At 55.0% G+C, this 21736-nt stretch overlaps 1 protein-coding gene across 5 annotated transcripts in view; it reads right to left on the reverse strand.

Moving 5' to 3' along the window:
• Positions 1 to 21736, reverse strand: part of HTT (huntingtin) — a 123361-nt gene that overhangs the window by 33814 nt on the left and 67811 nt on the right. For all 5 annotated transcript variants that reach the window (XM_074351387.1, XM_074351381.1, XM_074351373.1 and 2 more), the window contains 12 exons: positions 19552 to 19629; positions 18944 to 19167; positions 17581 to 17659; positions 17321 to 17482; positions 15793 to 15848; positions 14739 to 14887; positions 13057 to 13193; positions 11482 to 11598; positions 8845 to 8967; positions 8314 to 8549; positions 7068 to 7210; positions 127 to 331 (listed from right to left, as the gene is read on the reverse strand). In XM_074351387.1, coding sequence (XP_074207488.1) covers positions 127 to 331; positions 7068 to 7210; positions 8314 to 8549; positions 8845 to 8967; positions 11482 to 11598; positions 13057 to 13193; positions 14739 to 14887; positions 15793 to 15848; positions 17321 to 17482; positions 17581 to 17659; positions 18944 to 19167; positions 19552 to 19629 — 1709 coding nt within the window. The remainder of the gene's footprint in view (positions 1 to 126; positions 332 to 7067; positions 7211 to 8313; positions 8550 to 8844; positions 8968 to 11481; positions 11599 to 13056; positions 13194 to 14738; positions 14888 to 15792; positions 15849 to 17320; positions 17483 to 17580; positions 17660 to 18943; positions 19168 to 19551; positions 19630 to 21736) is intronic.

The raw sequence follows: 21736 nt of genomic DNA on the forward strand, positions 1-21736 counted from the left end.
ACCACGTTTCCCCACAAAGGCGTCCACTGGAGAAAGATTAAACGTAGCAGAATTGTTACAAAGCCTCACGAAAACGGGGCCAAACCTCAAGCTGCTCAGTCTCAGCACAGGAGCCGGGGCACGTACTTGGGGGTCTGCTGCACCTCCGCCCACCAGCGGTAGTCGGTGTGGCTGACCAGCAGCAGGATCTGGCACCAGAGCAGCACGAGGGCCGGGTGGGTGGGGACCATGGAGCGCACCCAGGCATTCAAGCACTCCAGGCCGTAGAAACTGCCGTCGGCGCCCTCGGTGAAGAGTCTAGAGGCAGCTGCCGTGATTCTCCGGAACATCCCTGGAAACAAACCAAAGGTAAAACTGACCACAGGGAAGTGTCTTTGCCGCCCCCTCTCCGCAGCGCCCTCCTGCCACAGGGCCTGGAGAGACCTCCCGAATTCACCACTTCACTCTGTCCCCTCCGCGGCCTCCACCCCCAGCTCAAAGTGCCTCTCCCTTCACGCTGCCACAGGCTGGCCTTCACCCCAGGACACGGGGACATGCACATGCCGCAAAACACAGGGGGGAAGGCGGAGGGCTCGGCGTGGATGGGAGCTGGCTGGCGCCCCGCCCCTCATCTCAGGGCTCCTGGCATCAGTGGAGAGAGTCAAAATGTTGTCTCTGATTTAAATTTCACCACATTCCGAACACAGAAGAACCCTAAAGCTGGCAGAGCAAGTGGGCCACAGGCCCCTCCTCACTGCTTCACGGCTGGTTACGCTGATGCCCTGAGGCACGGGAGGGGAGCGGACGGAAGTTCGACATTACAAACAACAAAACCCCGACAAGAAGCTTCCCAGCGCGCAATTCTTCTCTGGGCCACGGTGAGGTTAGGCTGCCCCAGCCCTGGCCTGGTCCTTCTCTGTGTCTCCATTATTGCCTGGGCTCCCCGTCGGGTCACGGATGCCAGGGAAGAGGCGGGTGCTGGCCCGGAGAAGCCCTGGAGCCAGCCGTGGGGCATGGAATGACAGGCTCAGGGCGTGGGACCCACTGAGCAGGCAGCAGGAAACCACGGTCAGAGCTGTGACCCAGACGGCTGAGCGACAGGCAGCCCTCGACTCAGACTGTGGCTCTACCGTTCCTACTCGGTCACCCCGGCCGTGCGCGGCCTGGGGCCTGGCCCCTCACTTGTGGGATGGAATTAAGAGCAGCAGCTGCTCACAGGGCTGCAACAAGGCTCAAATCATAAAACCCGAGCCCAGGACTCGGCACAGTGCTGGATGAAGCACATGGCCAGCAAGCAGGCTGCTGCTGGAAGGATGTGAGGAAAGCAGGGGAAGGGGTGGGGTGGGGGGCTGGCGGACAGGCAGAGAGTCAGGGGCCCTCAGGTGGCGGGGTCAGGGGTGTTTCTGAACGTCTCTCACGAAGGACGCCAATCAAGTCACGTCAACAGGAGGAAGTAGCTGGAGAGGAGCCACGCCGGTGACGGGTCTGACTTCAGTGTGCGCGAGGTGCCAGCAGGACACCGAGCCACGTGTCCAGGGGTGGATGGAAACAAGAGACTAAGGCTGCCAGGACAGTGCAGTGATGTCATCTCTCAGCAACGACCGAGGTAGGTCACGAAAGCGACGTTTCTACAGAGGCAGAAGGGCACAGGAGGGAGACGGAGAGCAAGGACAGAAACCAGCGCTGGAGCACGCGATGGATGAAAGCCGGTCTCCTCAGTGACCTGTGCTGGGAGACCCCGATCTGCACAGGCAAAAGAACGAAACTTAGACCCCTGTCTCACGTGACTCACAGAAATTAACGCAAAATGGATTAAAGACTTCGTTGCAGACCTGAACCATACACCTCCTAGAAGAAAGCGCAGGGGAAAAGTTTGACACTGGTCTTAGCGATGGTTTTTTTGGATCTGACACCAAGAGCAAAGGCATCAAAAATGCAAATAAACAAGTGGGACATCAAACTAAAATGCAAAGTGATGGAAACCATCCACAAAATGAAAAGGCAACCTACAAAATGGGAGCGAGTATTTGCAAACCATGCATCTGATAAGGAGTTAATTTCCAAAATATGTAAGAAATACATAAATCAATAACAGAAAAACCCAAATAATCCAATTAAAAAGAGGGCAAAGGACCTGAATAGACATTTTTCCAAAGAAGGCATTCAAATGGCCAACAGGCACATGAAAAGGTGCTCAGCACCCCTAACTGCCAGAGAACCGCAAGTCAAAACCACAACGAGACGGCGCGGCGCGCCGCTGAGGACGGCCGCCCTCTAAAAGGCGAGGAAGCAGCAGCACTGGCGAGGACGTGGAGAAAGGGGAGCCCTCGCGCCCTGCTGGTGGGGATGCGAACTGGTGCAGCCACTGTGGAAAAGAGCATGGAGGTTACTTTAAAAGTTAAAAACAGAACTTCCGTTTGCTCCAGCAACCCCACTTCTGGGTGTTTACCTGAAGGAAACAAAAGCACTCACTCAAACACACCTGCACCCTGGGTGCCTGCAGCGTTTCTCACAGAAGCCAAGACGGGGAGACGAGCCAAGCGCCTCCTGAGGCTGTGGGTACGGAAGACGTCTCTCTCTCTCTCTCTCTCTCTCTCTCATTCTCTCTCTCTCTCTCTCTCACACACACACACACACACACACACACACACACACAATGGAATACTACTCAGCTATTAAGAAAAAGAAGGAGATCCTGCCGTTTGCAGCAACACGGACAGGGCTTGAGGGCGTCGTGCTACATGAAGTCAGACAGAGAAGAACGACTGCAAGACCTCACTTGCACGTGGATGTGAGAAATCCAGACTCACAGATACAGCAATCAGACTGACAGCTGCCAGAGGCGGGCGGCTGTGGGCGCAGGAGCGGGTGAAGGCACTGGAAGCCGAGGACTCGGGAAGGCGCGCAGCTGGCCAACTGCTGCAGACGCACAGAAGGAAGGAGAGCCGGGCGCGGGGCGACAGCAGTGAGCCCTGAAAACCGCGCGCTGGAAAGCTGCGTGGTAACAAGAGGAGGAGGACAACAAAGGAAGCAGCAGAGCAAAGAAAGGGCTGAGTCTCCCTCGCAGGTGGGGTTATCAGGGCAGCTCTCAGCAAGGAGGGAAAGAGACACACACACCTGGCGATGTGGAGGAAGGGGCACCGGGGGACTGGCCGTGGAGCGGACGCCCCAGGGCAGCTGTCGGGGCAGCCCTGGGCAGACGCTACTCCTACTCGGCTCCGTCTTCTCCCCACGCAGCCTGGGTGCACTCCTGCGGGGGCCGTGGCATCGGAGGTGGTGTGGGACACGCGAGGCCTGGGAAAGGCCTGGGGCCCCCCCTCCGAGCACACGACCCCTCTGTGTCTCCATCACTTCAGCCAGGACACGGATGGCGTCACGGCACACGGGCCAGGCACATGTCCGCTGCCGCATTCACCACCATTCACCCAAGAGGCGCACGTCTGACGGGCAGGAGAAACCCTGGGCCTTCGCTTTTGGTCTCAGCACACGCCCTCCCAGAGCCTCCGTTCTCTCATCAATGAGACAGGGAAGCACTTCAGAGTCGCCATGAGGACCGATGGGGTAAAACGATGCCAGGTGCTGCGCGCCCGGAGAGCACCGTGAGCAGCCTTGTCCCCGCCCAACTGTGCACTGGCATCCATCTCACCGCCGGAGGAAGGACCTGTTCTCTGTCTCTGATGCTTCCACTTGGCCCGCACGGGGTGGGTGCGCCGGCCCTGCTGAGGGTCCCACGAGGAAGGAAGTGAGCGGCATCCTGCCCGGCTCCGCTGGGGAAGCTCTGGAATGGTGCGCCGCCCGCAGGGCCTGGGGATGGAGGGCATCTGGAGGCGGGGGTGGGGGGCACCGATGGGGACTGGACATGTGCGGGGCAGTCAGGGCGTCGCCCCAGCCCTGCCCACAACCAAGCTACGGACTCCGTGAGCCCCAAGCCCCAGGGTCTCCTCCCGCTTCTGCCTGGCCTGTCTCGGGGGAGGATGGAGCGCCCGTTACAGAGTTTATAAAATGGAGGCCAGGTTCCTGGCTATTGTGTTTATGCTGGATTGAATGTGAAACTGGCAAATAAATGACTTTGGGATTCATACCCCTTCCCCAACAAGACGGGTAACAGAAAATTAGAGGTCAAGGCCATTAGTCAGACTAGTTCCTGTTAAGAAATAATACTTGAAATGGACAAATACAAAGGTCTCAATTTTTAGTGGAGGGGTGAGGTTCACGGTTACTGCTTAAGCAACGCATAAAACAGAAGTAATCGACTCTAGACGCTGAAGGCATCCTATTCACGTAAAAGGCTAAGACGATTTACTTCCATTTTACCTCAAAACCAACCAACACAGGAATTCTGCCCCTAATGTTTTCAAAAGAAATGCCATCAAAACAAATGAGGAAGCGCAAACAGGTGTCAACCCACCCCACCCCCCTCACTTACAAACTCGCATCCAACAGAACAAGGTCCCAAGACACGAACGGCAAGCGCCTGTGCCCGCCACCCCGCCCGGGCTCCTCAGCAGAGCGTGGCTCCCCGCCGGCCAGTCCATGCAGGCTGCTACGTTTAACTAGAAGTAGACCAAACAGAAGCTCCTCGGTCACACCAGCCCCAGCCCCAGAGCCCAACAGCCATGTGGCCAAGACGCCCCTGAACTAGCGCAGACACAGAGCAGCGCCACGCTGCAGGGAGCTCGGCTGCTCGGCTGCTCGGCACCACAACAGCCGCAACCCCCCACCCCCGGCTTCCGAGGGAAGGAAGGGGAAGTCAGAGCAACAGGTGACTGAGCTCCTCGAACGGCACAGACGCCCGCTGGGCGCCCCGAGGCCACAGGTCGCACCGTCCTCCCCGAGGACGGTGGACGCCATCCTTAGCGATGGCCTGGCGTCCCTCTGGTGTCAGACCCAAACCAACCCACGGCCAAGCACTGAGATGCCCAACACACTGACGACCCACCATACATGTGGCTCAATTAGCTTCTGAACCTTGAACTTACTATGGTGGGTCAATGGGGCATAAACCAGAAGATCCTCAAAAAGAAAATCCTTTCTGTGTCAAGCACATAGGTGGCTTGGAGCTATAACCCGTGAGCAAAGTTAAACGCCGGTCGTGCTCCTGTGCCAAGGGCAACAGCACTTACTCCAAGAGCCACAGAGTCGTGTCTTCCTCCGTGACTCCCAGCCACAGGAGACCAGGTCCCTGCTGCCCGCCTTGGGGTCATCTCGCCACTCTCAGCACGAAAGTGCGTCCGAAAGGGTAGCTCCTCCCCGCCCTCCAGGGCTTAGTTCAACAGTCGCCCTCAGAGAACCGGCCCCACTTGCCCACCCTTGGGCGTCTGTCACCATGCTTTCATTCCCTTCCCAGGAGACTCAGGATGACATCTGTGCACTGTCTGCCCCGCCAGGCTGAGCCCACAGAGGCAAGATCACGTCAGCTTCACTGGCTACCGCACACCCCGAGCCCTGCACGGCAGCGGCCAACTCAGTACGTGTTTGCTGAATAAACACAGGCTGACGATGGTAAGTATCTTCTGCTCTCGGTGGGGGAGTGTGTGTATGTGTGGGGGGGGTGCGCGCGCATGCGTTTTACTTTGTATTATAGTGATACACACACGTGATTTTTAAAAGAGAGGCTTCGGATTCACAAGTGCCCTGTCCCCTCCCTTTTAAGGCATCCACGTGCTGTCACTGTTTTCAGCTCTGGCAAACCCTCCTTGACACGAGTTCACCACCTGCAGCGGACCGCCAGTGATCCTGGCTGCTCCTCTCCCCTCACGACCGGAAAGCAACCCTCTCTCTCAGAGGAATGCTGGCCAGCCTCTCACCTGCCAGCCCAGCCAGAGCCCCCAGCGGCCCGCGCGTCACTCACAGGACTCACGTGGGGGCTGAGACTGCAGGCAGCCAGAGGACACCCTTCCTGCCACAGGGAAGGAGCCCAGCAGTGAACAAAGCAACACAGTACTCAGAGCTGAGACGAGGAAGTGCACGATGTGGCAACAGAGTTAAGCCACCAGAGCAGGCAGACCTCAGAGCAACAGCCCGCACGTCCCGGAGCTGAAACCAGTAAATTCCGTTTTTCATTCTAGTTAAGGATGGAGTCTTAACCCTGCAACTAAAACTTCTGAACATGGCGACCACATCAGGGTTTCCAGACCCCAGCTCATCAGAGATGAGACCTGCTGAGCTCACTCGCACCGCCTCCCACCGGTAGGTTACACCTTCGCTCCACCCCGCTGCCGTCCTGGTCTCTATGTTCTGCTCCGTTCAGCACTGCGAGACGGGGGGCACCAGAGCCCCTTCTATCCCTCCGTCCCTCTGTCCACCTTCTACTTCTCTAATTAACTTGGCTGGTTAGTTTCCTTCTTACCTTTGCAAGAAATGAATCATTTTCAATGTCCTAAAACCATAATTAAGTAAACAAACTGTCAATGTTTTATTCATACATTGACCCTAAAAATGAAAAGTCAAACAGCATTTACATTATGACTATATGAACAGTTTTCAACAAAGCCAAGGAGCCCAGAGGATGACATCTGTGGGTCCTTCATCATGACCCCAGAGCCAACTAAAGGAGAACCTTTTTAAAACCACAGGTTCCCATGAAATCAACTGTAAATCATGCCACATGTTGACTTGCTTCATATCTGGACCATGACTTCCTTGCTGTTTGCTTTGCTTGCTTCGAGAAGAAAGATACGCCGGTACCCAGTAACGAGAGTCTTCCAGGTTGTCACTTACTTTACCCAGAGGAGGACACTCCCCTTGAACACACCCATTCCTTCTGGAAAACACTGCCTGTCCTAATTCGGAAGCTGGCTGCTTCCTGTGCTCACTGCATGGCTAGCATCTTTTAACTTCTCTCCTGAATTTGTCTTTTTTAATCCACAATCATATATAAAGGTGACAAAAGCATGTTGGCCTCCTCAATCTTTAAAACAAGAGGAAGCCCTCAGGTTTGCTGTTTCCACCAGCAGAAGGTTTTCAAGCAGATACTGAGCAGTGCAGAGCTCACTGGCAGCACGGCCCCTACCCCCACCCCCCCACCGGAGTGCGCGACGCCGGGCAGGGCGCAGCGCCGCTCTAGCAAGACTGGCCGAGGCACCTACCGGACTTGAAGATGTGGATCAGACACATGAGCAGGGTGCCTAGCTCCTGGCAATAAAAAGTATGCTGCTGTTCACTCATTTCCACTCTTAGCTGCTTTGTGACAATGTCCTCTAAAAGGATGCCAACCAGCTGCAGTAGAAACCTTCAAAGAAAGGGAGAAGGGTGACACTGAATTAGGTGACTGTTACGGAGCACTTCTGGGAGGTGTATTCATAAAAATCACACACACAGCAGATGCAGACAGAGCAAAGATGCAAGTGAAGTGAAACGAGCCGAGTGCAGTGTCGAACTCTCCCCCTCTGGACAGAGTCGCTCTGCCCTGCGCATCACTCTCTTTCCCTGAGACAGCAGCCAACACGCCACCTTTGAAGGACCTTCAGGAGGTAAAACGAGGCGGGTGTGGTGTTTCTCTCAAGCTTTGCAAACTGTAAAGCAAGCTGATCGCCTGCCGCAAAAGCTTCATGTGCCGTCCACTTAGCCACCTGCTGGTGTGTATCAGAGGGAGCCACGGGCCGCCCTGCAGAGCCCCAGGCAGAGGGCACCGTGCAGGCTCGCCAGACTGACCTGCACACACCCCCCAGCACCTCCACGATGACCAGCCCAGGGCGGCCGGCACGGTGAACGCGGCAGGAAGGAGCAGTCCTCAGAACTGCGCCCGGGACACACTTTAAGGGCTCTAACTCTGAATCCAGCAAAGGTGGATCAACATTGTCCACACAACAAGTACACACAGGGCCTGAGTCGTGACTGTTGCCCTCGGGGACTTCCCAACAGCTATGGGGACACACACGACTTGATGCCACGAGTAAGCCGGGGAGCACAGTGGGAGCAGGCTGGCCCAGCTGGGAGAAGGGCTCCATTACTGACCGTGTTTGGGACGGCCAGCACACGGAGGGCACAGAAGTAAGACTGACTTTCCAGCGGGTTTCATCGGTTTTCAAACTCTCTGCAGGCAACGCATGCCCTTATCGCCTGCACCCAGGGTGGGCCACCTCCACACCTACTGCCGTGGTGACCGCTGTGGTGAGTGCACGGTGACCGCCGTGCAGTCTTTCACGAGGCTGCGGGGACGGGACAGAGCCTGCAGAGAGGCTTGACCACGGCCACTGGCGAGGCGGGCCGGCAGGGAGAACACACAGACTCCTCTGCCCAAGGAGCAGAGCTGAAGCAGGACTTCCCGACCCCCATACGCCGGCGACATCCTGCAGGCCGGGGACTGGCTCGTGGCCCAGACGCACAGCCTACCTGGAAAACGTTTCCTCTGGCGGACTCTTCGCTTGTCCTCCCTCACTGTGTTCCTCCGGCACCGAGCCACCGCCCCCACCTCTCAGCCTACTGACGACGGGGCAGGAGAGCAGACACGGAGGGAAGGCGAGCTCCTGAACACGGGCAAGAACGATGTCCTCGGTGGACTGGGAGACCAGCACCCTTAGGATGGCCAGGATTCCCGACACCCACAGCTGAACGGTGCTCACAGAGGCCTCGAAGAAGGAAAATAAGTAAGTTACAGCTAAAGAAAAAGAGGATGAAATTTTCCACTATTGCCAATTTCATTTATGAAATTTGCCCTCATTTTACCCATTCTACCAACAAATCTCTGTATCACTGGTCCTCACAGTGTGGTCCCAGACAAGCAGCATCAACATCACCTGGGGACGTGTTTAAAATGCAACTTCTCAACCCCACCCGGGCCCCAGCAGAACCCCCAGGCGCTCCCGTGAACCACCGCATGCGCAGAGGGGAGTCCAAGGCGCCATCGGGAGGAGAGACACTCACCAGTGTGTCTGGAGTGACAAACATGCTCCGCAGCAGCATGTCCACGGGGCGGAGGGAGGACGGGGCCAGAATCTCAAACAAAGTGTTTAACACTCCAAGGGCTTCGTGAGAGTCAACGTGCATCTGTTGCAAATAAACATCACGATGTTTTCCAGATGCCAACAAAACACCAGCTCACGTTTTACAGCTCAAGGTCAGATGGGGTCTCAAGGTCAGATGACCTTGACTGTCCCATCATTACCACCCCCAAATTTAAACGCATTTAACTTCAGTAGTGACCCAGGCAAACACCCTTCAGAACAGCACTGCAGCAGCTCTAGTTTTTCCATATGGAAATCTTCTCGTTGAGATTTTTATTATATAAACTACACATGCTTGCTGTGAAGGCTACAAATACATAAAAGCATGAAAAGCATTAGCTAGAAATGCACCAGCCTGACACGATCCCCATCCACACCCTGGGAGCCAGCCCTCGTGCCACTCTCCACGCGCATCACTCACCCAGACAGGGTAGGACGTACGCTGCTTTCTTCTTTATTTGCTTCACCTGCACCCCATCCCTACCCTGCTTTTTGGCAACAAATCAACAAACTGGTGTATTTCTACGTCTTAACTTTCTCCACATTCCTACAACCATATGTCCAGACGCACGCAGAGAGGCTTTTAAGTTGTTTTGAAAGGTCATACTCTAAATGTCTCTGCTTTTCTCCCTTAAAATACAATGGATTGACACAACATTATAAAATGACTGTAACTCAATAAAAAAAAAAAAAGTGAAAAAAAATACAATGGAGAACTCCCAAAGCAACAAGTTTTAAAACCTGACATAATCTTTAAAGGATGAAAAATATTTCAGCTAAGTCTCTACCACAGTGTATTCAACCACCCCCTGCTGAAGGCTTCTGTCACTGCTGACGAGGGTGCAGACACAGTACATGTCCCTGCACGGGGTGTGACTCTCTCAAGGTGCAGGTCGAAACCCGCATGGTGGGGAGACACCCTGGAGCTGCTGCCCACCAGCTCCCTCTGCCTGGGTTCTCTGGAGGAACCGCCGTGTCCACAGCCAGGGCCCCCGCCGGTCATGCAGCCGATCCCAACCTTGGTCTGCATCTGCGCAGGGACACCCCGATGGCAATTTCGTCCACCCTGCACCGCCCCCTTACCCTCTGCTCTTGGCCGACCCCAGCCCTCGTCCCTCCCCACTGGCCCTTCTACCACCCCTCCCTTGTCCTCTAGGCGCCACCCCGCATCTGTCCCCTTTCCCACTCCTCCCTCCCAGCCTCTCACCAACACACACCGGCCGGGCTTCTGCCCCCTCCACTCCCCCAAAACTGCCCCCCAGTGACCTCCACGGTACTGAGCCAGGCTTGTGCCTAGGGCCCATTTACCCCAGTGGATCCATCCCTCCTCCGTGAAGCGCCCTTCCTCCTGGGCGTTAAGAACACCGCTGGCTCTTCCGTCCCTTCCTCGTCTCCTTCGTGAGACCCTCAACTCCCAGGGCTCGGCTCTGTCTCCACACCCAGACTCATACTCCCAAAGCCCATGTCAGCCTCCCCAGGGTGCCCGCCTGGCATTGTTTCTGGTGTGTCCCCTGCTTAGCTACCTGGCAGGCACGTGCCAAGTGTTTCACAGACCATCTTTCACTCAACCTCACAGCGGCAGAAATTCAGCTGGGCATTTACTATGCATGCCAGCCTTCAACCTCCACCTTCCTCAAACTGTGTCCACGGTTAAGAGAGACTAGGATAAAGCTTACAAAGCACCACCCTGAAAATACGTACCTATAGGCCTGGAATCCAGGGCTACATGAAAACACCAAATCAACCAACTTACTAAAATTGTCATCTGTCAATCTCACCAGAGGCCAGCCCCCACCCGGCATGAGCGGCCTCAGGGTAACAGGTCTGCCGTGAAGCCAGACCAGGACTGAAGTCACAGAGATGGCGCCCGCGTGATGCCATCCGACGCCAAGAGCACGGCCCCCGTGAGGCCCAGAGCTCTGGCTCCCCGGCCGGGGTGAGCAAAGGGCGCACACAGGTGTCTGCGGACGGCGTCCGACGTGTGTGAGGCCCGGCGCTGCGCCGGCAGCCGGTCAGGTCTCCCGGAGGCACCGCGCAGAGCGCCCTGTCCTCAACGCCACGCGGCAGGTGTGGGTCAGAGAGCCTGCGACGCTCGGGCTCCGGCTCCTTCCACCGCACTTGTGGGGACCACCCACCGCGTCGTTCGACTACGGAAGTTCTGATCGGACCACAGGAACTGCTAAACCACTTCATAAGTGAGCAGGGGACACACACTTACAGATGGAATGAAGAACGTCTAACTGACCAGGATGAGGGCCGCCGTGCGTCAGCGGGACAGGACACAGTGCTGGAGCCCCTTCCCAGAGGGTGCCCTGGGGACCTAGGGGCCACCTTGAGCCCGGACTCCACACTTGCCAAGTGGAGACACCAGCAACCTGGGAGGGTCGCAGGGCATCAGCGCAGACCCCACGGCCCTAGAGACGGCGGTGGTAACTACCAACACACGGGTCCCCCTGACCGGGAAAAGAGCCAGTCACGAGCACCCTCGTTTGGGGGTCTTCACCCGCTTACAGGGCTCACAGCGGCGCCACGGAGAGCAAGAGGGGCGACCACCGACCTGTTGCTTGGCCAGCATCGGGAGGATGACGTCGGCCACCTGTCGGGACAGCCGCTTCCACTTGTCTTCGCTCTCCTTGTGGCACTGCTGCAGGACCAGGACGAACATCTCCAGCACCTGCAAGAGGGACGGCACAGGTGGAGCGCCCCAAGGGGGCTGACGAGCCCGATGCAGCCCTCGCCCCGACCCGCGGGAGGGGGCCTCGGAAGACGGCACTGGGGCCCCTGGGGTCGAGCGATGCCCCTGCCGTCTCTACGGCCAGCGGAAAGGCACAGAAAGAAAACCAAACTCATCTTAACCTTTAGCAAAACACAAGCACAGCCTGGACCACGCTGCTCTGCTGCTGCCCTCTGCCTCAGTGTGCATTAACTTCAGTCCCGTGCTCTCTGCCAGGGTGACCCCCTCCTGAGGACAGCCTGCTCCCAAGGACGCTGACGTGGCTCAGCACACGTCTGTGAGTGGTCACTTCTAAACAGAGACCCCTAAGAGACTGTGTTTGTAAACATGGTCTTCCTGGCGCACAGCCACTGTGAACATGCCGCCAGGACTGCTTTCGTGACAGCAGCTGCCCCGTCGCCTGGAAAAGCTGAAATGTTTATCACCTGTTTGTTCACAGAAAAGTCTACGACCCAGTCTAAACATACGAGCGATACAGACAGTGCCCACCGCCCTCCCTTGGCTGCCTCCCCCGCCCAGGGCCTGCCAGCACTTCTGCTCCGGGAACCACGCTGTGTCCGACTCTCCTCGTCAGGACCAGCACGCCCCGTTCTCACAAACCAGGCCGGGAACTCCAGGAACACGTGGCAAAGCCGCCCTCTGGGCCTCCCACCAACCTGCGTGTCTGCCACAGGTCAGGTGCTAGTTCTCAAATCTCTGCTCGCTGCACTTTTTATGTCATCATGGGATTCAGTTAAACACTAAGCATTTAATTCAATATGACCAAATTAACCAGACTGAGAACACACGAGAAAAGTGTTTCGATGAGAAAAGTTTATGACTTTATAAAGATTCGAAGACAAATAGCTGATTTACAAAAATAAGTGAGAAAGAGACAACTATACCAGCTAAAAAAACGGGGGGGCGGGGGGGGCGGGGAGCTGTCATTAAAAAAACCTGACTTCTGCAGTTAGACTGCTTCAAACTATCTGAAATTCCTGCTCCTCCTTTAGAAACACAAAGCCAGAAATCAGCTCAAAGAAAAAAACCATGGCCCTCCATCAACACAGTGGTAGATAAAGGTACAAATAAAGCCTCTGAATTATTTCCGGTTTGAGATTTTTAAAATCATTCTGTAGAATGCTACCATTGTGATCATCACTGTCGGTTAACTGATTTTTGATCTTCGTTTTGGAAAAGAAGGCTCCACCATGTTTGCTACCTTGAATGGCCTTGGCCAGGCTGCACTGCCTTTAAGACAGACCCCTACCAAGTCTCCCGTCGCCTCACGCCCCTCCCACCCGAGAGCCCAGGGCTGGCCCAAAGCGATGCCCACTGACCAGCAGACAGCCGGCCACGTGGCACTCCCTTCCATCCCTGCACGGACAGTGAGGACCAGTGACCGCCCACACCTCTCACCTGATGGTACTGGATGAGTCTCAGTAACATGGACACCACCACCTCCTTCTGGGTTTCAAGCTCTTTTCCTGCATCAGCTTTGTTGGTTCCTCTTAAAACGAAGAGGTCGTGGACTATGGGCCGCAGGGCCGGGATGGCTGTGGGCACAGAAGGGCACAGGGTCAGGGGCAGGCACACTGGAAGCCAGCGCCAGCACCTCCAAACTGCTCAGGAACTGAGGACGCCCTAGTCCACACTTGGCTCTGTGCTACGGGGTAAGTCCGGGTTATGAACGATGAGTCGTGAAATTATCTGTACACCATCATGGAAGGCCGGGGGTTTTCTCTGACACTTGATAATGTTGAAAACAAACCAACAAACCTGGGGTTTCTGCGACATAATGTTACTTCTGATACAAAGAGGCACAAATTCAAAAGTCAAATTCAAAATAATAATACCTTCCAACTAACTAAAACAGCAATGTTCTAGTCTCATGCATAATCTGTTTAAAGATTCACCTGAAAAAACAGGTGTTTTTTCAATAGAAAACATTTAGTCAAAGTATTAGATTTCTATGCTAAGTAATTAAACTCACTCTTCTCATCAAAGAGGGTTTTCCCAAGTCTTGTTTTTATCCAAAACAATGAAGTAAATTTGTTAGTCTAACAACAGCATATGAATAAACCATCTAAGAAATGCCTCACTGAAGGGGTGCAGCACAGCCATGTCACCAGGGTTAGTGAGAGGCACACTCTCTCACCCTAGTGACCCCCAGCCCACCCCCATACTCGCTGCCTTGTCCACAGGTGCCCAAGCTTCCCAGCAGAAAGCAGTGGGTTTGGCTGGCCATCAACTTTCTATCCAAAGACCCTCTGATCCGGGAAACCTTAGTCATCTCTCTACTTGACATTTGTGTTTCAACTCTATCCAGTGACCCCAAGGCCGTATGTGCAGCCACATGCCCATCTGCTGAGGCAAGAATGTGAGCCCCAGCACGGCTGTGACAGAGTCGAGCAGGTGTGGAGCGGGCGAGGGTCCGAGCCCCTGCCCCAACACACAGCTTGGTGGTCGCCGCACGGCAGTGCACAGAAAGGGGAACCCAAAGTGGGCCGCCTACAGAGGTCTTAGGAGGTGCCCCGACCATAGTTCAAATGCCTGCAGATTCCTGACAACGGAGCTGGGAGGAATCAGTGGGAAAATGCTGAAAGGGCAGCTGAAAAAGTTCAAAGAAATAGTCACAGATCATTCTTAAAACCACACCGCCTCATTCCACAGGCTGGAAGGAGGCTGCCCTGAACAGCTGGCTGGCCATCTCCTGTGGCCTCATTTAAGCTCCGACACAACAATCAGGCAAAGCAGAAGGCCCCGAATCAAGGCCAAACTATACCTTCCAACACCCCTGGGTAACTAAATCCAGCATCCTGACACGAGTTGGACTTTAAAGTCCTTTGTTGCATATGGACAGACCAGATAATCTGCGTCAGACTCTACCTACGCCTCACGTTATCCCCTCCCTGCTTTTACCTAAGTGGGGCATAGCTCCTGAGAGGACAGTGCACTCTCTCCCTTTCTAAACGTCTCCCCCCTGAGGGCACACGTGCACGCCCCCTGGCGCGGCCTGCAGAGCACAGGGCGGCAGGTGGCAGTGGGAAGCGGGTGCGGGGGCAGGGACGCTGGCGCCCTCTGGGGGGCCTGCCCGTTACCGTGCGTCGCAGCCTTCCTGCCACTGGCCATGACGCCGTCACAGAGCTGGATGATCTTAGGGATCCCAATGATCTGCTTTGAGTGATAGCGTTCATAAGACAGCAATACCAGGAAGAAAAAGATGTTTGGAATAATCGCCTCTGATTCCCTGGAAACAAAAACATCCATTTAGACACTTCCTTTTAAAACAGAAGATAATCAACATAAACAGCATAAAACTCCTCATGGTGCAAAGCCGAGAGAGAGCGCGTGAGAAACGGGGGCGTGCAGGGTGGGGGGCACAGGCCGAGCTGAAGGTCCCGCCCCCGGGTGGGCGCGCCGCACGGCTGGGCGGCCTGGACGGTCGGCAGGCTCTGCGCGTGGGGTGGGCGCCCAGGGCGCTGGGTGCCCAGCGGTGCAGCCCTGGCCTCTCCACGCGCCGCTTTGCTCACAGCTGCAGACACTGAGACCCAGAGGAGGAAGAGCAACTTGCCTCCAACCACACAGTCAAGGTGTCGCACAGTGAGAACAAGACACTGGGTCTCTAGGCCAGTGAGGCCCTCGGGACATGCCCTCCTGCCCTGCTTCCCTGCTAGTAAGTAGTTCAGAAACTGAAGAACTTTAATTTTCAATAATTACATACCTACAACTGGCAGAGCAGGAAGGATTAAAACCTCACCGTCTGAGAGGAAAAGCTGCAGTTAACGCAAGTGAAGTGCGTAACAGTCGCCTTCACTGAAGAAAACCACACCTAAAACTGTCTTCTCTAAGAAAAACCCGTGTTCTATCAAGTGAGATTTCACTTAGCAAACACCTACAACGAAATGCTTTGCAACGTGAAATGAAAACAGACAACGTGGGATTATCAGATGCAGAACTACTTCTAGACAAGGCTTGAGATACTTGATCATTTTTAAGAGAAATAAAACCCCACAGCATGTTAATCAGGTTTCCATTAAAACCAATGCCTAGCAACAACCCCGAACAATCCTTTAAGCTAATGTTCATGTTAACCTAAAGTTACACACAATCACATCGCAAGGACAGGAACTCTAAGATAGAAAACGCTGTTACCGAAACTGGCCAACTTCAATGTACTCAAACTGCTTCAGCACAAATCCAATGAACACCTACAAGCAGGGAAATAAAAATTTCATGTCAATTTAATGTGCAAACTAGGTTACTTCCCTTCACACTCACTTGCGTAAATCTTTAACAAGTTTGCCAACAGTAGGTTAATTTGTCTGTGTACAAGAACTCAAACGCATCCTACTGTCAGACTGGGTAACTTCAAGACGCTTTCAGGAATCCCTTCAAACACATGTACTCAACATGGAGGTGGAACCTCTTTGGAAACAATAAATTCCAGGAGATACCAGGGAGCACCCAAGACACACAGCAGGACTAGCTGGTTTCCGTTCATGGCAAACCAAATGGCAGGAATTTCCAGGCACCGGTTTACAGATAAGATGCCCAAGTCAGCCCATCTCCTCCCTCCCACCACCCCAGGATCTGAAGGAGCGGGAATCCGAGGGGGTGATGAGGGTGAGGGGTGGCCGCGAGGAGCAGAGGCAGGACGTTAGGCCTGGATCAGGGCCAGTTGTGCCCCAAGCACCAGGAGCATGGGACTTGCTCCGCATGCTCTCCCAGCCCCTGGGCGAGACACACACAGCAGTGCTCAGTAAGTCATCATCTGGCCCGAGTGAAACCACTTCCCTTCCAGTTTTCCCTCCCAGCTGTTCAAAAAACTGTCACTGTACTGAATCTGGGAACCAGGGAGAAGGGGTGCTGAGTGATAAACGCAAATCACAACTAACGTGAGTGAGGCTCGAGTGCTCATGGCAAGAAAACCTGACACTGCCAGAAAAGAGGTCACGGAGGCCTTGGGGGCGAGCTGCAGGCTTCTGTGCACCTGCAGAGAGCGGAGGGGCGTGGGGCATGCTGCACCTCCTCTCTCCACACCCACATCTGATGACCTAAAGGCCACTGTATCTGCAGGGAATTTAGCCAGCATGAATCCTGCTGTAGGAGAATTTGCATCACGAAGTTGACACGACTTCCAGAGTCACCTGTGCCTGAGGAAGGGGTAGCAGCTGAGGTCCACCAGCGCTCAGGCCGACCCAGACACAGCCACCAGGGACTGCAGGAGCACGCGTAAGGGCTGCCCTGGGAGGCCACGCTCCTGTCAAGGCTGGGAGCTACTTCCAGACTGTCTGAGACGGAGCATCACAGCTGCTCGTCAGTTTAAAATAAGACTCTGGGTTCTGCAAAGTGTCCCCCCAAACAATAAATCTCAGTTACATCCTACAATTTAAATTCAAGTTTATCTTGGAGTGGGGGAGGGTGAGTGGATGGGAAGAACCTTTGGCAGATGGGGAGTGGCTGACCCTGGACGGGGCAAGCTTGGGCCAAGGGCACCAGCGCTGGCCAAGGACTGGACAGGCCGGGCCCTCTGCATCCACGAGCACATGAGGCAGGAGGGAGGCAGCGACAGCGGGAAAACAAACCGCACACTTCTTTAAGGTAGTCTGCAGTGTCTTTTTAAGACAACCTTTATTAAATTATGAACGAGCGTGGCAGACAAAAGAGAAAAGTGACAGACCTGATCGGAATCCAGGAGGCAGTAATTAACCCGCAACTGAACCAGCTGTGCCAGCAAATCCAAAACCTGCTTCTGTAACTGCACCGAGGTTGTGGTCGTGTACTGTTTTAAAGCTTTTATGACAAGAGGCTCAAATAAACGAATGTGATTATGAATAGCATTCTGCGGAAAAAAGACAAAGAACCGCGGGTGAGTCTTCACCGCAGCGGGCTAGGAGCCGCACCCCGGGACTGCGCCCGTGTGCGGCTGCCGGCCCCCACCTTGTCTGCACGGTTCTTCGTGACGCCGCTGAGGTTTGTCTTCAGCTGGGTAGACACCTTCTGGAGCACGTCAAACCACCTGCCAGACAGGAGAAAAGGTGGGCAGAGAATACCCTTAGTCCTCTCCTGGGCGCTCAGCTGCCCTCCAGGCCACACTGATTCCCACTCACAAAAGCAGAGCGCTTCAAAGTCAGAAAGACCTTTACAGCCACTCCACGCGGCAGCACCAGACTCCTCTTTGAATGAAGATAATCAGTCGAAACAGAGTTTACAGCTGACTGACAGCCATCAAATCCTGTCGCCCAAAGCAGGCCACCGCAGACAGAGCTTTCCTCTGCCACAGAAATTCACTACTCGGCCCAGTCTGCGGTGGGGCTGAGAGGCGACGGTCACTTGAAAGATTCAGTGACTTAGAAGACATCACTTGATTTTCTTGGGAAAAACTTTCTTTAAATATTTACATCAATTATACATGCCCTTTCCTTTTTGTGAAACATATACAGAATTAAATGACAATAATCAGACACTTGTTTTATTTATACCCCACATTATTAGACAAGGTATTTAAAGAGCCTTATTTCTGAAACTTGGAGAAACAGTAAGTAGGTCACCAATGTAAAGCCCAAAACATGGGGCATTTTCCTAAAATGCTGTAGCATTTTAACCGTAGCTGTTTTTATCACTACATCTATGTAAAGAAACACAAGGAATTCCATTGTCACTACAGAGCAGGAACTCAAGTATCTGCGAATAATTCATAGCAATTTAAGAAACAACTACTGTAATTCCGGGCCTCATAAACACAACCATAAATTTAAGTGAAGAGACTTTCACCCACAAAGTTACAAAACAGAGCACTACCACCCAGGATTCTTCTATGCTCCCCAAATACCCTGACGCACTGGCACCACTGGGTCACCTCAGCTACCAGCCCCAAAAGTGCCACCAACACACAGCGTCCCGCTCTAAAGGGAGAGTCATTCACGAGCCCGGTTATCTCGCCGTGCCTGGCCACCTGAGGACTCTGCGTGGCCCCTTCTGGTTCGCTGGCACCGTCGGGCGGGGGCCCTCGCAGCCCCCAGGGAGCTGCTCTGTGCTCCTCTTCCTCCAGCCCAGCCTCTCTGAGACAGCAAAAGCCCCAGACCTCGTCTCACTCCCTGGACTGCCCACTTCTCTGAAGGCAGGGGCCATGCCTTCAGCATCTTTGCAGCAATCATGCTTCCCAGAGCTCTCCGAACACAAAAGACCATTAGAAGGTGCTGGCTAACTTATTTTTGACAAATTATTCACTGCTTGCCCTTTCACGCTTCTACTAAAGACACATCCTGACCCCACTGCTACGGCCAGAACAGTGGGCGGTTACCCGGAGGGGTCGCGGTCCTGCTCGGCCTGCACCATGTTCCTCAGGCTGGCATCGGCGAGGGCCTGGGTGAAGTGGGTGTATGGAGCCATGAAGCAGTAATGGTACAAGCCGGGCCTCACGCTGGAAGAGCCAAGGCGCTGCGCTCGGCCTTGAGACTTGCTGGGGTTGGAAGACAAGCCATCAAACTGGGAGGCCAAGTTTGTCCCAAAGAGGGTCTTCAACAACTAGAGGGAAAGAATTGAAACCATCAACACTGGACTTCACGTAGCACGAGCAACACTTTAAGACACCCGCCCCCCCAAATCTCAAATCCACCTGTAAGCAACTGGCTACAATCAGCAAACCCAGGTTATGGGGGGCACTGCAGGGACACTGGGACAGCAGGTAAGTAGTGAGGGTCCAGCTTCTCATGTCCTCTGCCCTCCACAGCGTCGGCCTCCCCTCCAGGAGAGGGAGGGCGGGAGGAGGACCCCTCTTGGTCCAGTAACGCAGAGAGCAAAGGAGTGATGCGTGGGGCTGCCAGGCGTGCCACCGGCACCACCTCACAGTGACAGGCAGCACTGCATCACCGCACCCAGTGAAGGGCTTCAGACACACCACCTTCTCACCTGCTGGACACACACAGTCGCCATCGTCGGCTCCCGACTGAAGCAGGACTTTAGGTACCCGAGGATCTCCTCAACACACTGTGGAAAGACAGGCGGGAGAGGTTCAAGTGAGTGACTCACGGGTGACATACTGCTGCTGGGAGCCCGGACATGAGACCAAAGACATGAGACGGTGCCCGTGGAAACCACGCCCAGTAGCAAGGTCGAGGGGACTCAGAGGCAGCTCTTCATCTTCCATCGTGAGAAGAGACAGTCAGTGAAAACCACTGACGTCTAAGTGGCTGTATCTCACTCTTCCTTTCATGCATCAGATACCCACTCGCTCGTTCAGACACCACCCAAGTGCCCACTGCCCCCAGCACCCAGAGCCACCCTGGGAGCAGGATGCTGAGCACAGAGGCGGCAAAGGCCGTGCGTCTGCAAGCCCCCGCACACATCCAGCTGCGTGTGGCATGTCAAGCGTGATTTATTACAAGAAGTCTTACAAGTGCCCTGCAGCAGTCTGCAAAAACAGCCAAGATTCGGGGGGAGGGTACAGCTGAGTGGCAGAGCCCGCCCCCAGCATGCACGAGCTCCTAGGTTCAATCCCCAGTACCTCCGTCAAAACAAATCAACGCCTAATGACCTCTCCCCAAAAGACAGAAGTAACCAAACAAAACAACCGAGACGACTGGCTTCAAATGACTTTCCTCCCAGACTGTCCGCTGTCCTCAGAAACGAGGTCCTCTTGAAGAACCGAGAAGGACGGAGTCACAGAGACACAAACCAGTCAGGGCACTAGCGTCAAAGGCACACTGGCCCCTCACTGCCACCTGGTCACCACCACTGCTTCCACCACACAAATTGGACTGGAGACGCCTCTCACTTCATTTGTTTGGTATAACTTCCTGCACTCAAAAGTAACAGACTTCTGCTGGTTTCAAATACTCCCGGCCAAATATTTTTAATACCCTGGTTTACTCCAAACAGACCCGGCCAACCTCTGCAGGGCTGAGCCTCGCACGCCCCCGGCTCACAGCAGGTGTCCGATGGGCTAGGAAGGGAAGAAGTAGGGCTAGGCCCTTGCACACCACACCCAGGCTCCGAGGAGCCGTCTCTGCTAATAACCGTGCACAGGGCGCTCGGTGCGCCCCAGAGACTGCGCTGGGCGCTGAAAACGGGGAGGAAAGGTTGCTGTTAGCAGCCTCCTGAGTGTCCAGAGTAACACGGAAGCGTGTCCCCAGCACAAGTATTAATACACAATGTAACAGAGAGGCCTCCTTTTCTGGCCGATATGGGGCAAGAGGGACCAGATCTACCCTACACCCAGACAACCAAAAACACCCACACAACATACGAAACCACGGTTCCAAGACCCTGAACAGAAGGCACTGAAGGACAGCGACCCCGGAGAGGAGGGAGCGGAGCCCAGGGAGCCCCACAGCCGCCCGGCCCCCTGCCCTCAGAGAGCCTCCATGTCACAGGAAGAGGGGCAGAGCAGAGCCCCGGGGACCCCTGGGCGAGGAGCTGAGAGCTGGGGACACGGAAATAATGAGAGTTCACAGGACAAGGACTCTGGAGACCCGGGGAGACCTTGAGTGTTCAACAGGGAACCAAGCAACATGTGTGCAGGGAAACCGCCCAAGGCCGGGGGACTCATCAGAAGCGATCGGGGGAGCAGCGCCCAGTGCTCCCACGGGGCTGGGGACGGCGGCCGGTCCCCCAGCCGGGCAGGGCACGCGGTAACCTGAGCCCAGGAAGGCCTCGCCTCGCTGGGGAGTAATCGGCCCTAGACTAAGCACGGCTCCAACCCACTCAACTCACGTGCGGGAACCTGCAAGGATGGCCGGGGAGAAACGTGAGGTGACGTGTGTAACGATTACCATGAGGTAAGCTTCACGCGTGTCAAAAAGAGATTCAGAAAAACGAAAACAAACAAACTTCATTAGTATCCACTTAAAGGAGACGAGTTTAACGCAGGCTGTCGGTGACTCACGGCAGGTGGATACACACACAGCCAAGCAAACGGGCGGAGCGTGAACCGCGGGACGTGGGTCGTGGACACACGGACGGGCGCGCACCACGCCAAACGCTCGGCCACCTCCGTGTAAGTCAGGTGGGGGGGGGGGACTTGGAGCCAAAGGACACAAGCCTCAAGCACAGCTCTGCCATCTCCCAAGGTCCCAAAGGAGCCAGCCACACCCCC

The sequence above is a fragment of the Camelus bactrianus genome, chromosome 2, assembly GCF_048773025.1.
Source record: "Camelus bactrianus isolate YW-2024 breed Bactrian camel chromosome 2, ASM4877302v1, whole genome shotgun sequence".
NCBI lineage: Eukaryota > Metazoa > Chordata > Mammalia > Artiodactyla > Camelidae > Camelus > Camelus bactrianus.